We start from the raw sequence: 14,509 nt of genomic DNA on the forward strand, positions 1-14,509 counted from the left end.
CTCTTCTCTTGACACAGTATTGCAGCTTGAGTTCACTCATCCATTTGTCAGATACAAGTAGGTTAGTTAGCTCGTCTCCCTGACAGGAGCGGATGCATTGTTAGTACAGCCACCCCAAAAAGGATGTGGTTAAGGGTGAGATAGCGAAGCAAACGAGGTGGAAGGAGTTTGCGCTGCTGTATTGCACAGTGTCACACTACCACTAAAACAAGGGACCCTTACGGGTTTTCAGCATTAATTCTTCAGGGGGATGACATGGATTTGTGACAAGGATTTAATGATGGAAGTGGAAGAGAGCTGTGAAACAAGGACAAGCTGGTATGATTTCTTGACCTATAATTTTGTCTCCATATATACTGGTATTGACTACCGTATGACTATTTGTACGTTTGCTTAGTTGTGTTTATCAAGTTTTCGCCCAAAAATTCAATTTGAAAATGTTTTTTTGGAGGTCACAAAGAGCAGGAGAGAGTCAGTCTACAACCACTTGTGACCATGCTGGAGTAAGTCAATTGGGGAGCCATCATATAGAAGTGCCATCCCATTCAAAAGAATATGTACAGTATATTAAACTCATACCATTGTCATGTTTTAGAAGAAGAGAAAACAAGACTCAACTACTGATCCTGTGATCCGTATCTCAGAAGTGAGTTGTCTTTTTAACTCTCACGTCAATCTCTTTGTTGCCGGCGGATGTTAGTCAACCGTACCTCAGTGACCACAGAGAGTAGAGAGAACAAGTGCTTTTGAACACCGCTGATTTTTCCTTCTTTATTTTGTAAATGTTGGCTGTCTTTCTCTGCCAACAATTTCAAATACATTTGATTTCTGCATTTACAACAGAAGCAAGCCGTCCCCGTGCATTTTACTCCACACGGTCCCCTTTCAACACTCTTCCTCTTTGAAAGAGTCACACAGGAAATGAGAAGGCCGTGCCACGCAACATTTCTCGTTCCACTTTCCTGAGCTCTCATGACTGCAGAGTTTGCTCTGTTTTTTATGTTTACTGTGGATATCAAATGCCTACACAATCCTCTTCAAATATCAGGCTGATATGAAAAAAAAAAGACCAATGTACTGTAAATATTTTGAAATTTCTTGCACCTTTCGTGATCTTAAACCTGGAAACCCAATTGAAGAAAAAAAAACACATTTTGAGAGGGAATGTAAACAATAAACCTGCAATAGTGTTGCACATGTTTGCACATCCTCTTAGTCCAGCCGCTTCTACCTGTGGACTTGCAAATTGTTCCGATCTCAAATCTAAAATGGAGCAATGACAAATAAAGTTGAGTCTAAGTTTGAAATTGACAATGGAGTGGCATCAGACCGTCCCCTACCTATCCCCGCTGAAAAGAGACGCAATAGGCGAGTACCGGTATACTTGTTAATGGTAGTGAGTCAGTAATAGCAGATAGTGTTTCCACAAAACCGAAAAAAAGTCAGGAAAGTCTACTTGAACATCCGAAATGTGTTTGGGGTATTAGAAGCACTTTAAATGGTAGGAGGAGTGTGCTGACTCTTTAGCATGAATTTGAATGTGGGTAGTTACAGAGCCACATTTCCAATTCTAAGAGGACATACACACCTTTGCAACCTCAGTTATTTGTGTTGTTTTTTTTTTCCATTTCAAAAACTTGGCATTTGAGCAGGGACGTGTAGACTTTTTAGATCAACGATATATGCCCACTTCTGAATTTGGCAGGACGAGGACGAGGGAGAGGTGGAACAAGAGGAGTCTGAAATGGTGCCCGACCACATGAATGACTCAGAGGTGAATTTTCCATGTTGGTAAAAGTTGGACCACTGAGCCACCCTGATTAAGCTTTGCTTTCTCAGATGAGTTGAATTTGGATTCTTGATTTTCCCTCATAGGAGCCTAGCAACAAACGGGTCAAACCAGTTGTCAAGTCAAACAGCCTAACGGGGGTCATCACCCCGGTCAAGACCCCTGCTCTCAAACGCATCGGACAATCCATTTCGGTACTGTGCAGCAACACGCTTAGTGTACCGGTCCAGTCTTTACTGCTTGGTGCTTTCCACCGCCTTTATTACCGATTCGTCTTACTGTTTATTGTATACTAGCTGGTTCGCCGTCCTCCGGGCGGCTCATCAGCTAGTTCCTGCGGAAGGCTGGTAAGGTGGTGGTTCGCCGCCCTCCGGGCGGCTCATCAGCTAGTTCCTGCGGAAGGCTGGGAAGGTGGGCCTTCGGCCCACAAAAGTGTTGTTGCTTGGTTCAACTTTTTGTTAATCTTCATTGCTTATCGCGAAAATAAAGAGATGTTTAGCTCTACTAAATAACAATTTCATTGCAATGCTTGTGGGTAGACAACATTTTTTCGCTAAGATGCCCGCGCGATCGGAGTGAGCCACTGCCTGAGCGGCGCAGTGGCGGCGCGCAGCGGCGCGGTGAAGTAGGTACGTTTTGAAAAGGGACAGACGGAAGGACAGACCGCGTGCGGAACAACGCGCAATATACATATAGATGTTAAATCGCTCCATGTACAGCACTTTGTATGCAGCGATGGCTGTTCGAAAGTGCTCTATAAATACTGTTGACTTGACTCATTCACGTGTTGTTTGCAGCGCTCCATTAGTTTTCGTACAGAAGCGCGGCCTTTGCCCACGCCGCCCCTGCGCTCTCGCACCAAGGGCTCGTCGTTTCCACGGAGGCGTAACAGCCAGTGTTGGAGTGACACGGTGGAAAGTCACAACCTGACTGCCAAGGAGATCAAACGTCAAGAGGTGAGTGAGGAGAGAGCTCAGAGAGGCTAAATACAACTGAACATGTGTTATTGATGGCTCTAAGAAGAATTGTGAAAGAGGATGTGAGTTGGAACAGCAGGCTCAACTTCCTTTATTGAACGGTCAGCTGCGGGGGCTCACGTCGGCCCGGCTGTGCATCACGCAAATTATGCAAGTGTGCGCGGGCGCATGTGTGTCCTTGCCTCCTGTGCAGGTGATCTATGAGCTGACTGAGGGGGAGCGACAACTCATTGAGGACCTCAGTCTTGTTAAGAAGGTACACAACGTCAATCCTTTCTCCAGTGCATAATATATGTTCGCTTCTTTGCATATATATATTTTTACATCTCTAGGCAGGCATCACAGGCCCTACCCGATGTGGTGCCCCCACTTCAACTATATAAAGGAATCGAATAGCATTGTCTTACACAAATTACCACCACAATGACAACATGAAAATACAGTCGCACAGTAGGCCAAAATGAGACGCTTACTTGATTCTACCGTAAACTTATGTAGATAAGTCATATATTTTTAAACAGTACTGAAATGATGATTAAATTCAAATGTATTGCAAATAATTCGATATTGATTAATTGAATTCTACATTTTGGAGAGTGAATTCAAAACAATTGTACCAAAATAAATGTTAATATTATAGTCCTTAAAATGTATTAATTTAAGTACAGCTGAATTGAATAGGTAGTGATTATTTCACATCCCGCCAGAGTCAGGATGCATAATACGAGTGGTATTCACTGATAATCACTGATAAAATGTAACCCCATTTAAAAGATCAAATAGATTTTAAAGTTTATCTATAAATAAATATAATAATATATATCTATAATTTGTAGTTTATCAACCGGCGCATACCGACAACCAGGTATCAGTTATACTGGCCTTATTTCAATATATCAAGTAGAATGAAGGCTCCTGATACCAGCCACCGACACTTAAAAAGCCCTCTCATGGCCGTTCTCCTATCAGGAAGTAAATAACATACAAGGCCAAAAGAAGATCGTTCAGTCTGATTTGCATAATTCCCAATCCTGTTGCCTGCCCATGAACATGCAATGAAGGTTCACGTCTGTATGCTTTGAGCGCAATATTGGTGTGCTGCAATGGAAGCATTGATGCTTATTTGCTAATTCAGTTTGGGTGATTTAATGATTTTCTCTATAACCGGATTTCATGCATATACTTTACACACTTACCTGTTTTCATCGACCCAGAATAAGAGAGTGTTATTATGATTCAGTGCATTAACTCCCGAAAGGTATATTTTTTTCTCTGGTGAAGCAGCACAGTCAACATAGCTTGCGTACCTGCGGACATGATAAAGAGTGCTATACTCGCCTGTTGCGTACTTTTATGTACTTGCATGTACCTATAATTTCTCATATTTTTTTTGTTAGTTTTCCACTGAAGTTTAGTAAAACGTCCAAAAGCAGGTTACTTCTTCGGGTGGATTTATTAAACTCTCCTTTGAACTGGCTGAGTAACGGAACCACTGGTGAGACCAGAGCAGTCAGAAAGAAAGAAAAGTCTTTGTTTACAATTTTCTGTTCTTGCGTTAATTACAATTTTATCTCTCAAAAGTACTTGGGGTATCATTTTGTGGTTCCCAACAGGTGTACTATGAGCCCATGCTGAAACTGGACATCATGTCCGAGAGTGAACTCAGGCAGATTTTTGGCACTCTGGACTCTCTCATTCCTCTCCATGAAGGTGAACCTCCACTATTGGTTATTTGTCATCACAGATTTGATGTTTCTTCTGCAACAAATCTGCAACAAAATGTGAAATTGTCTTAAACTTGGGTTGCATCAAGTCTAAACCACAGCAAACTACAAAAAAAAGCAAAATAGTCAAAAGCACTCGTTAGACTGATGAAGAGTGAACCCAATGTTGCGGCCGGCCAGTGTAGATGCAAGCACGCAACTTGTTGCTTGTTTGCGCTCATGTTGCTTAACAAAAAAAAAAAAACGAACCACAGTTCAGAACAGCTGGATACTGTCACGTTGTGCCCGAAGCGATAGAATGATCGCTTCGTGCACAACAAAATAAGGAAGTGGATCCCCGAAATAGCAGACACAGAAAGAGGTTTGTCAAACAACAAAAGGAGTCTTTAATACGAACACAAAATAACCCGACAGGGAGAATAACAAAAAGCGCTGGTCAAAATAAGGACCAGTGATAAAATAAAAAGGACAACAGACAACGCTTGCGGAAAAAGATAGCAAGGAAGGTCAGATTAGATAATGAATATAAATTTCACTCGCAAGAGGAACAACGACGCGCAATAACAGCGACAAGGCTAAGAGGCAATGAATCATACAAGTAGGAATTGGGCGAGAGAATTTTGGCACGGCGTGGAATTCTCCGGCAGTAACTCAACTGCCAGAGCGCACAAATAAAGCCCGTGTAATTAGTCCCCAATGGGTGACAGGTGTGTAGGTGGCAACAGGGCCTGCCCCCTGCTGGCCAACACGGGATGTGACAGATGCATCCAAAACGCACATTATTTTAACACAACCACTCTGACAGTGTCTGTAAAGTGTGATATATATATATAAAAATATCCTCATCTCACCCCTCGGGTGGTGTCCGTCCCTCATTCAGCTCGGGTCCTCTACCAGAGGCCAGGAAGCTTGAGGGTTCTGCGCAGTATCCTTGCTGTTCCCAGCACTGCACATTTCTGGACTGAGATGTCCGATGTTGTTCCAGGGATCTGTTGCAACCACTCATCTAGTTTGGGGGTCACCGCCCCGAGTGCTCCGACCACCACAGGCACGACTGTCACCTTTACCTTCCAGGCTCTCTCCAGCTCCTCTCTGAGCCCTTGGTATTTCTCGAGTTTCTCATGTTCCTTCTTCCTGATGTTTCCATCACTTGGGACCGCTACATCCACTACAACGGCTTTCCTCTGCCCTTTATCTATGATCACGATATCTGGTTGGTTGGTTGTCAGTCTGGATCTGGAAGTCCCACAGGATCTTCGCTCTGTCATTCTCCACCACCTTCGGAGGTGTTTCCCATTTTGACCTTGGGGTTTCCAGTCCATACTCTGCACAGATGTTTCGGTAGACTATGCCAGCCACCTGGTTATGGCGTTCCATGTAGGCTTTCCCTGCCAGCATCTTACACCCTGCAGTTATGTGTTGGATCGTCTCAGGTGCCTCTTTGCACAACCTACACCTTGGGTCTTGTCTGGTGTGGTATATCTGGGCCTCGATGGCTCTGGTGCTCAAGGCCTGCTCCTGAGCAGCCAGGATGAGTGCCTCTGTGCTGTCCTTCAGGCCAGCCCTCTCTAGCCACTGATAGGACTTCTTGAGATCAGCCACTTCAGTTATGGTCCGGTGGTACATCCCGTGTAGGGGCTTGTCCTCCCATGATGGTCCCTCTTCCAGCGCCTCATCTTCTGTTCCCCATTGTCTGAGACATTCTCTGAGTACGTCATCCGTTGGAGCCTTCTCCTTGATGTATTCATGGAGCTTGGATGTTTCATCCTGGACAGTGACTCTCACACTCACTAGTCCCCGGCCTCCATCCTTTCGGCTTGCGTATAGTCTCAGGGTGCTGGATTTGGGATGGAACCCTCCATGCATGGTTAGGAGCTTTCGGGTCTTAACATCCGTGGTCTGAATCTCTTCCTTTGGCCACCTTATTATTCCTGCAGGGTTTCTGATCACTGGCAGGGCATAGCTGTTTATTGCCCGGGTCTTATTCTTGCCATTGAGCTGGCTTCTTAGGACTTGCCTCACTCGCTGGAGGTATTTGGCCGTAGCCGCTTTCCTTGTTGCCAGTTCGAGGTTGCCATTGGCTTGTGGTATACCAAGGTACTTGTAGCTGTCCTCAATGTCTGCTATTGTTCCTTCTGGGAGCGAGACCACTTCAGTGCGGACTACCTTTCCTCTCTGAGTCACCATCCGACTACATTTCTCAAGCCCGAATGACATCCCGATGTCGCTGCTGTAGATCCTGGTTGTGTGGATCAGGGAATCTATGTCCCTTTCGCTCTTAGCATACAGCTTTATGTCATCCATGTAGAGGAGGTGACTGATCGTAGCTCCATTTCTGAGGCGGTATCCATAGCCTGTCTTGGTGATTACTTGGCTTAGGGGGTTCAGTCCTATGCAGAACAGCAGTGGGGAGAGTGCATCACCTTGGTATATGCCACATTTGATGGAGGTGACTGATCGTAGCTCCATTTCTGAGGCGGTATCCATAGCCTGTCTTGGTGATTACTTGGCTTAGGGGGTTCAGTCCTATGCAGAACAGCAGTGGGGAGAGTGCATCACCTTGGTATATGCCACATTTGATGGACACTTGGGTAAGTGGCTTGCCATTGGCTTCAAGTGTGGTTTTCCACATCCTCATAGAGTTCGCAACGAAGGCTCTTAGGGTCCTGTTTACCTTATACAACTCCAAGCATTCAGTGATCCATGTATGTGGCATCGAGTCATAGGCTTTCTTGTAATCAATCCAAGCTGTGCACAGGTTGGTACGTCGGGACCTGCAGTCTTGTGCGACTGTTCTGTCAACCAGGAGCTGATGTTTGGCTCCTCTGGTATCTCTACCAATGCCCTTCTGTGCTTCGCTCATGTATTGATCCATGTGCCCACTTATCTTAGCCGCAATGATGCCTGACATGAGCTTCCATGTTGTGGAGAGACAGGTTATTGGCCGATAGTTGGATGGAACTGCACCCTTCGAGGGATCATTCATGATCAGGATTGTTCGCCCTTCGGTTAGCCATTCTGGGTGAGTCCCATCCCTCAGCAGCTGGTTCATTTGTACTGCTAGGCGCTCATGGAGTGCTGTGAGTTTCTTTAGCCAGTAGGTGTGGACCATGTCCGGGCCTGGTGCTGTCCAGTTCTTCATATCTGAGACTTTTTCCTGTATGTCTGCCACTGTTATGGTAACTGGGTTCTGTTCAGGGAGGTTGCTGTGCTCCTCTCTCAGGGTCACCAGCCATTGTGCACTGCTGTTATGTGCAACCTCCTTCTCCCATATGCCTTTCCAGTACCTTTCAGTTTCCAGTCTTGGTGGGTCAGCTCTGTTGTTAGGACCCTGCCACTGAGCGTACACTTTCGCAGGTTGTGTTGCGAACAGCCTGTTTATTCGTCTGCCCTCATTCTCTTTCGTGTACCGCTTTAGGCGACTGGACAAGGCTTGGAGCCTTTGTTTGGCAGTTTCGAGTGCTTCAGGTATGGTCATCTGGATGTACCTCTCGGGTATCGGCCTTTTCATCACACCTCTCTGGGCCTCCGTCAATTGACTCACATCTTTCCGGACCGCCTTGATCTTAGCCTCCAACCGTCTTTTCCATGGTGGGTAACGTATCTCATGGCTTCCATGGTTGCTCTTATAGCCCAGAGTCTCCAGGATCACTGATGCTGAAGCGTATATCAGCTCATTGGTTTCTGTGATCGTTACTGTAGGGATCGCCCTCAGTGCTGCATTCACACTTTCTATGAGACTTTCAGATGGTACTTCACATAGCCGTTGTAATCGGTTTCTAGGTTGCCCAGCTTTCATTCTCGCCATGATCTTAGCTTTCAGATCAGTTGCTGCCTCGCTCAGCATTTCATTCATTGGGGCTGGCCTCCCAATCTCATCATCTGCATTCATTGGGGCTTGCCTCCCAATCTCTTGTATGGCCTCTTCCTCTGATCTGGCAGCCTGGGGCCCTTCGCCATGGAACCTGCGTTGTACCTCATCAATCTCAAGTTGTGACAGCAGTTGCCGTTTGTGGATGTTGGAACACTGAGCTACTAGTTGTTTCGTGGTCAACCGTGACTGTGGGTTTCGAAGTAACCATTTAGCCCACATTCTCTGCATGTAACCCCTCTGACTAGGGTTGCTAGTAGTAGCCTCTCGCCCATCTCCGCTTTGTTCCAGTAGCCCATTTTTCATCAAGGTGCTCTGGTTCCCCAGCACCTGACGCAGACCTTGTTTGGCCGGGCGACGTCTGAGCCGGCATGTCATTCGTTTTATTGTCTCTCATCATTGTATGAGGTAGGCATTAGCGTGAAGGATCTTGCCCAAGGACCCACACTGGATGGTGTTATGTGCTCATTTTTGCCCCAAGCGGGATTCGAACCACCGTCTCCCGTATGCCAAACCGATGCCTTACCAACTGAGCTATCCAGCCGCTTATATATATATATATATATATATATATATATATATATTCATTCATTCATTCATCTTCCGAGCCGCTTGATCCTCACATATATATATAAGGGCTCAGAGAGGAGATGGAGAGAGCCTGGAAGGTAAAGGTGATAGTCGTGCCTGTGGTGGTCAGAGCACTCGGGGCAATGACCCCCAAACTAGATGAGTGGTTGCAACAGATTCCGGGAACAACATCGGACATCTCAGTCCAGAAATGTGCAGTGCTGGGAACAGCAAGGATACTGCGCAGAACCCTCAAGCTTCCTGGCCTCTGGTAGAGGACCCGAGCTGAATGAGGGACGGACACCACCCAAGGGGGGGTGAGACGAGGATTTTTTTTTTACACCTGTATATATATCAGTGTTGGTGTGTGTATTGGATCTTTATCATATATTATGGAGATCTTTATTGTTGGCATTTTAGACTGTGGTATTATAATGAGTACTAATGCAAGAGGCCTGGTTTTCCTTCATATAAGATCTGCTGAGCCGTCTGGAGCGTCTGAGAGGGTCCAAGAAAACTGTGGGTGAAGTGGCTCCCACTCTGATGAATTGGGTTGGTATATTTTCTTGTACTGTACCCTCCCCAACTCACTCACACACACACATGTATTGGACGCATCTAGCCTCTCAAAGCCACAACCACGTCTCTGCTCCTCAACAGCCGGCCTCTCCTTTTTGCACTGTGCAGTTTCCTTGCCTGGAGGCCTATGTGACATACTGCTGCAACCAGGTGGAAGCTAAAGCCCTGCTGGACCACAAGAAGAACGAGAAACCAGTGGAAAAGTTCTTGCGCCTGTGCCAGGAGTCGTCGTTCAGCAGGAAACTGGACCTGTGGAACTTCCTGGATCTTCCCCGAAGCCGTTTGGTGAAATACCCTCTTTTGCTGAAAGAGATTCAGAAGTGCACGCCTGCAGAGCACCCCGATGAGTTCACATTGCCTGATGCAGTGAGTGACTAAACAGGTTGCATGTTTGCTCTCTCTGACAGTATGCATAGTTTTGACATTTTTGTGTAGAGAATATACAAGGGACTCAAGTTGTTGCTGATTATTTGCAATGAATATGTTAAAAAAGAAAAAAATCCCCAATGGTGTATAGTGATTTCCTAGGGTTGTTTTACAAGTGATCAAATGAAAATGTCAACAATTGCAGAAATTTAGTTTTTTTTAAATTGCAAACTGGTATTTATTCTTCCTACCTTGTAAAATCATTTGTGTTTTCAAATAGATGCGCATCATTAATTATTCATAACATGTTTTTAATCTCGTATGAACACATTTCGGAAATGTGTATCAAATTGCATGAATCACACTACCCATAAAGTAGGTTCTTCGGTTCGTGTTTTGAAAATGTTTTTCCTTCGTTTATGCTTAGTTGGAATTGATCCAGAGCATTGTGGCGGAGGTGAACAAAAAGACGGGTGAGGCTGAGGCTCAGTTCTACCGGCGGGGGCTCACCTACATTGAAGACTGCCAGAGGCTTCCAGAGATCCAACAGTCACGTTTCCTTTATTGCCATGGGGAGCTCAAGAACAATAAGGGCCAGGTAACATTTTGTTTGCTTTTTGTTGGGGTTCGCAAATTACTCTTCAAGAAATCATGTTTTTCATCTAAAAATGAACAGAACTTCTCAAGGGAAGAGTCCTTCATGCTCTTCTGTTAATTGCAAAACACACATACAAATGGAATGTCTGAGTAGTTTATTTAAGCATTGGAGCATTTGGGTTAAAGAAATTCTACCTCTTGATGTGTTATAAAAACATTTTTAAAAATACTTCGGAAAACGTGTTGTTAATTTAGGGCGGCTGTAACCTACACCTGACATTAAAATACATGACTACACACACACACACACACACACACACACACACGCACACGCACACACACACACACACACATTTCGGTGTGTCAGAAAAGTGCCAGGACTGGTGTCACAATATACATACTTCAGATCACTCATGCACTCCCGGGAAGATTCTGAATGTATTTTCATCACTGACATTTTGGTGTCATTCACATCTTGATGACATCCATGACACTCAAAAATTGTCTCCATGATGACCCCCCCCCACCCCTCCACCCCCTTGAGTTTGGGAAAGAGTGAAAAATAATCACACAGAGACAGGTTCTGTGATGTTCTTCTAGGGCAGTGGTTCCCAATTATTTTCATTATGCCCCCCCTAGGAAGAGGAAAACATCTCGCACCCCCCACCCCCCAGTAATCATTTGTCTATAAAACTGTTATAAGTACACCTTTTCATAACACTGCATACTTATTAACGTATAAGAGAATAAAAAAGAAAAATAAGGACCAACGTACAATAATAGCTTTGGTAACTAACAGAAAAGATTTAAAGTGCATCTGAAATTCAAAAATAAAATTATATCCTTAATTTAACTACAAATATTTTTTGACTGACCATGTCAAATCATACGATACTGAAAAATATCAATGAAAATCAAATATTCTAAGGAAGGTTTTTCCCTACTCTGTTGCAAAATTTCCGAAAGATGCTTGTCACTTGTAGCTTGCTTTGCTTTCACTTTTTTGTTCAGTTCATCCCAAAACAGGACCCTGGGTTTAAAGACCATCATTCTGAAAAAGACTTTTTGTTGTTGTTGTTCATCCATCCATCCATCCATCCATCCATCCATCCATCCATCCATCCATCCATCTTCTACCGCTTATCCGGGGCCGGTTCGCGGGGGCAACAGCTTTAGCAGGGAAGCCCAGACTTCTCTCTCCCTAGCCACTTCTTCCAGCTCTCCCGGGGGATCCCGAGGCGTTCCCAGGCCAGCTGGGTGACATAGTCTCTCCAGCGTGTCCTGGGTCTTCCTCTGGGTCTCCTCCCAGTGGGACATGCCCGGAACACCTCACCAGGGAGGCGTTCAGGAAGCATCTCTGAATCTACATGAATCTGAATCAGATGCCCAAGCCACCTCATCTGGCTCCTCTCGATGTGGAGGAGAAGCGGCTCAACTCGGAGCCCCTCCCGGATGACCGAGCTTCTCACCTTATCTCTAAGGGAGAGCCCAGACACCCTGCGGAGAAAACTCATTTTGGCCGCTTGTATCCGGGATCTCGTTCTTTCCGTCACGACCCATAGCTCGTGACCATAGATGAGGGTTGGGACGTAGATCGACCGGTAAATTGAGAGCTTCGCCCTTTGGCTCAGCTCCTTCTTTACCACGACAGACCGATACAACGTCCGCATCACAGCAGACGCTGCACCGATCCGCCTGTCGATCTCCCGCTCCCCCTTGCCCCCACTCGTGAACAAGACCCAAAGATACTTGAACTCCTCCACTTGGGGCAAGATCTCCCCCCCCAACCCGGAGGGGGCACTCCACCCTTTTCCGACTGAGGACCATGGTTTCAGATTTGGAGGTGCTGATTTTCATCCCAACCGCTTCACACTCGGCTGCGAAACGCTCCAGTGAGAGTTGGAGAGCCCTGTTTGAAGGAGCCAACAGTACCACATCATCTGCAAAAAGCAGGGATGCGATACTGAGGCCACCAAAACGGACCCCCTCAACGCTTCGGCTGCGCCGAGAAATTCTGTCCATGAAGGTTATGAACAGAATCGGTGACAAAGGGCAGCCTTGGCGGAGTCCTACCCTCACTGGAAACGATTCCGGCTTACTGCCGGCAATGCGAACCAAACTCTGACATCGGTGGTATAGTGACCGAACAGCCCGTATCAGGGGGTTCGGTACTCCATACCCACGAAGCACCCCCCACAGAACTCCCCGAGGGACACGGTCAAACGCCTTCTCCAAGTCCACAAAACACATGTAGACTGGTTGGGCGAATTCCCACATACCCTCGAGAACCCTGCTAAGGGTGTAGAGCTGGTCCACTGTTCCACGGCGGACCAACGTTGTTGTTGTTGGTTTTGTTGTTTTCAGTTTTGGGTACATAAGCTGTTTGTTTAAACGTCTGACAGTTTACCGCTTATCTTAGTTTGTACCATTTGAAACAATTCATTGGATGTGAGCTGCTTGACTTTCAGTTTTGAAAATTGCGTGTGTGTGTGTGTGTGTGCGTGTGTGTGTGTGTGTGTGTGTGTGTGTGTGTGTGTGCGTGTGTGTGTGTGTGTGTGTGTGTGTGTGTGTGTGTGTGTGTGTGTGTGTGTGCGTGTGCGCGCCAGCGTCTGCATGTATTCCTGTTTGAACTGGCTCTGGTGCTGACTAGACCAGGAGAGGACCGGGAAGGAGGTCATGTCTTCCAAGTCTACAGACAACCTCTTCCCAATGCCTCCTTAAACCTGGAGGTGATCCCAGATGGGGAAACAGGTGGTGGGGGTTCCTTCAGAGGAGCCTTCACGGGTGGCAATGACAAAGGTAAGACGTATGCCTGTGAATGAATCGATGATGTGCGGTGGGATTTATGGCTGGTGATGCACTGATCAGATTTACAAATGAATGAGTCAGAGTCGCATACTTGGCATTAAATTAACTGTTTAAAATAACATTAACATGTAAAACTACAAAATTGGTATTTTCTGACCTGATGTTGGAAGTTCCACCGACCTCTTTGGTGGTTGCGCACATATTTCCAGGTTCTGCATGGTGACTGTGTCAGAAGCCGAGACGGTTGAATCGCTGTGCCATTAAAGTGTCTAAGAAAGGCGTGTAATGAATTAAGTGGAAATGAGAGACCATGCCCCCAAATTACTCTACAATGTGCAATTACTATAAATGACTTGTAGCAGAGTATCAAGGGTCTAAGAACTCTGAATCTGAATGTGAAAATGGCAGAAAAGTAATACGCCTCAAAATCTTTCCCTTGATGTTGGGGTAGCCAGGAGGGCAGACAGAAAGTAACAAGGGCCACCCCTGGACACCATCTTGCTCCATCCCTGGCCCAAATAAATATGCAACCAATTGAATACATTGGCATGACTATGGAAAGTTAAAATATATTACATATTAAAAGTGTCTCAATCAGCTAGTCATTGTTTGTTTCTTCTTTACCCTGCCTCCCCTGACTGCACTTCACAGATGTGAATCCATTTCTTTTCGGCATGATTCTGAATGTGACTATCCTTCCACCCTACTCTGTCCTCTGCCTTCGTAGTGAAAAACTGTTTTCGTGTGAGCAGCAGGGGGCGCTCCAAGGCCTACTCCTACAGCCTGCAAGGCAACGACTCCTTTAGTAAACAGCAGTGGGTCACGTGCCTACGCCAGGCCATGGTCCAGTCTCGAGACAGGAAGGCCCAGAGCAGACAGTCGGTGGCGGCTCCCCACCCTGACCCTACCCTGTGTCACATCGCCGACCTCAGCATCGGTTGTGACGCCGACGTGGTCGACGTCACTAGCCGCTGAGTAAAGCGAGCTGATGTTGGAGGGCCTCTTTGGTGTCTGTTCAGCTGTGAGATGGGCTTTTTGCACTCTTGGAGAACCCCACTGAATGGGCTTATTTTGTATAGCTTTGGAACTATGTTACTGAATGTACATTTGCCATGTGTGAACCTTTGTAATAATAAACTGGCACATAAAAGTTTTTTGAAGAATATGCTGGAGGTGTGGTGTCTAAGTATAGCCGACAACAAGGAGCGAGAAAAGATTAGAGATGGTT

General features: G+C 45.9%; 1 protein-coding gene across 5 annotated transcripts; it reads left to right on the forward strand.

Moving 5' to 3' along the window:
* The first annotated feature begins 34 nt into the window (after positions 1-34).
* arhgef3l (Rho guanine nucleotide exchange factor (GEF) 3, like) lies at positions 35-14,446 on the forward strand. 5 transcript variants are annotated; one of them, XM_052057236.1, is made up of 13 exons: positions 35-316; positions 447-503; positions 599-646; positions 1,706-1,774; positions 1,876-1,983; positions 2,587-2,745; positions 2,960-3,022; positions 4,380-4,476; positions 9,407-9,483; positions 9,619-9,876; positions 10,304-10,474; positions 13,080-13,272; positions 14,009-14,446. In XM_052057236.1, exons 1-13 carry the CDS (start codon positions 251-253, stop codon positions 14,254-14,256), a joined length of 1,614 nt encoding a protein of 537 aa, XP_051913196.1. In that variant the 5' UTR covers positions 35-250; the 3' UTR covers positions 14,257-14,446. The 5 variants fall into 5 exon arrangements, with proteins under 5 accessions (XP_051913196.1, XP_051913195.1, XP_051913197.1 ...); XM_052057235.1 differs by having other exon boundaries at positions 36-318; positions 452-503; positions 596-646; XM_052057237.1 differs by having other exon boundaries at positions 36-318; positions 452-503.
* The last annotated feature ends 63 nt before the right edge of the window (positions 14,447-14,509 follow it).

This window comes from Hippocampus zosterae, chromosome 2 (assembly GCF_025434085.1).
Source record: "Hippocampus zosterae strain Florida chromosome 2, ASM2543408v3, whole genome shotgun sequence".
Lineage (NCBI taxonomy): Eukaryota > Metazoa > Chordata > Actinopteri > Syngnathiformes > Syngnathidae > Hippocampus > Hippocampus zosterae.

Excerpts from the sequence above, each read along its gene's own strand:
- arhgef3l (XM_052057234.1), top strand. The coding sequence starts at position 251 with ATGACATGGATTTGTGACAAGGATTTAATGATGGAAGTGGAAGAGAGC. Across the intron at positions 647-1,705 it reads CTGTGATCCGTATCTCAGAA|GACGAGGACGAGGGAGAGGT; the intron begins GTGAGTTGTCTT and ends TGAATTTGGCAG. Across the intron at positions 1,984-2,586 it reads GCATCGGACAATCCATTTCG|CGCTCCATTAGTTTTCGTAC; the intron begins GTACTGTGCAGC and ends TGTTGTTTGCAG.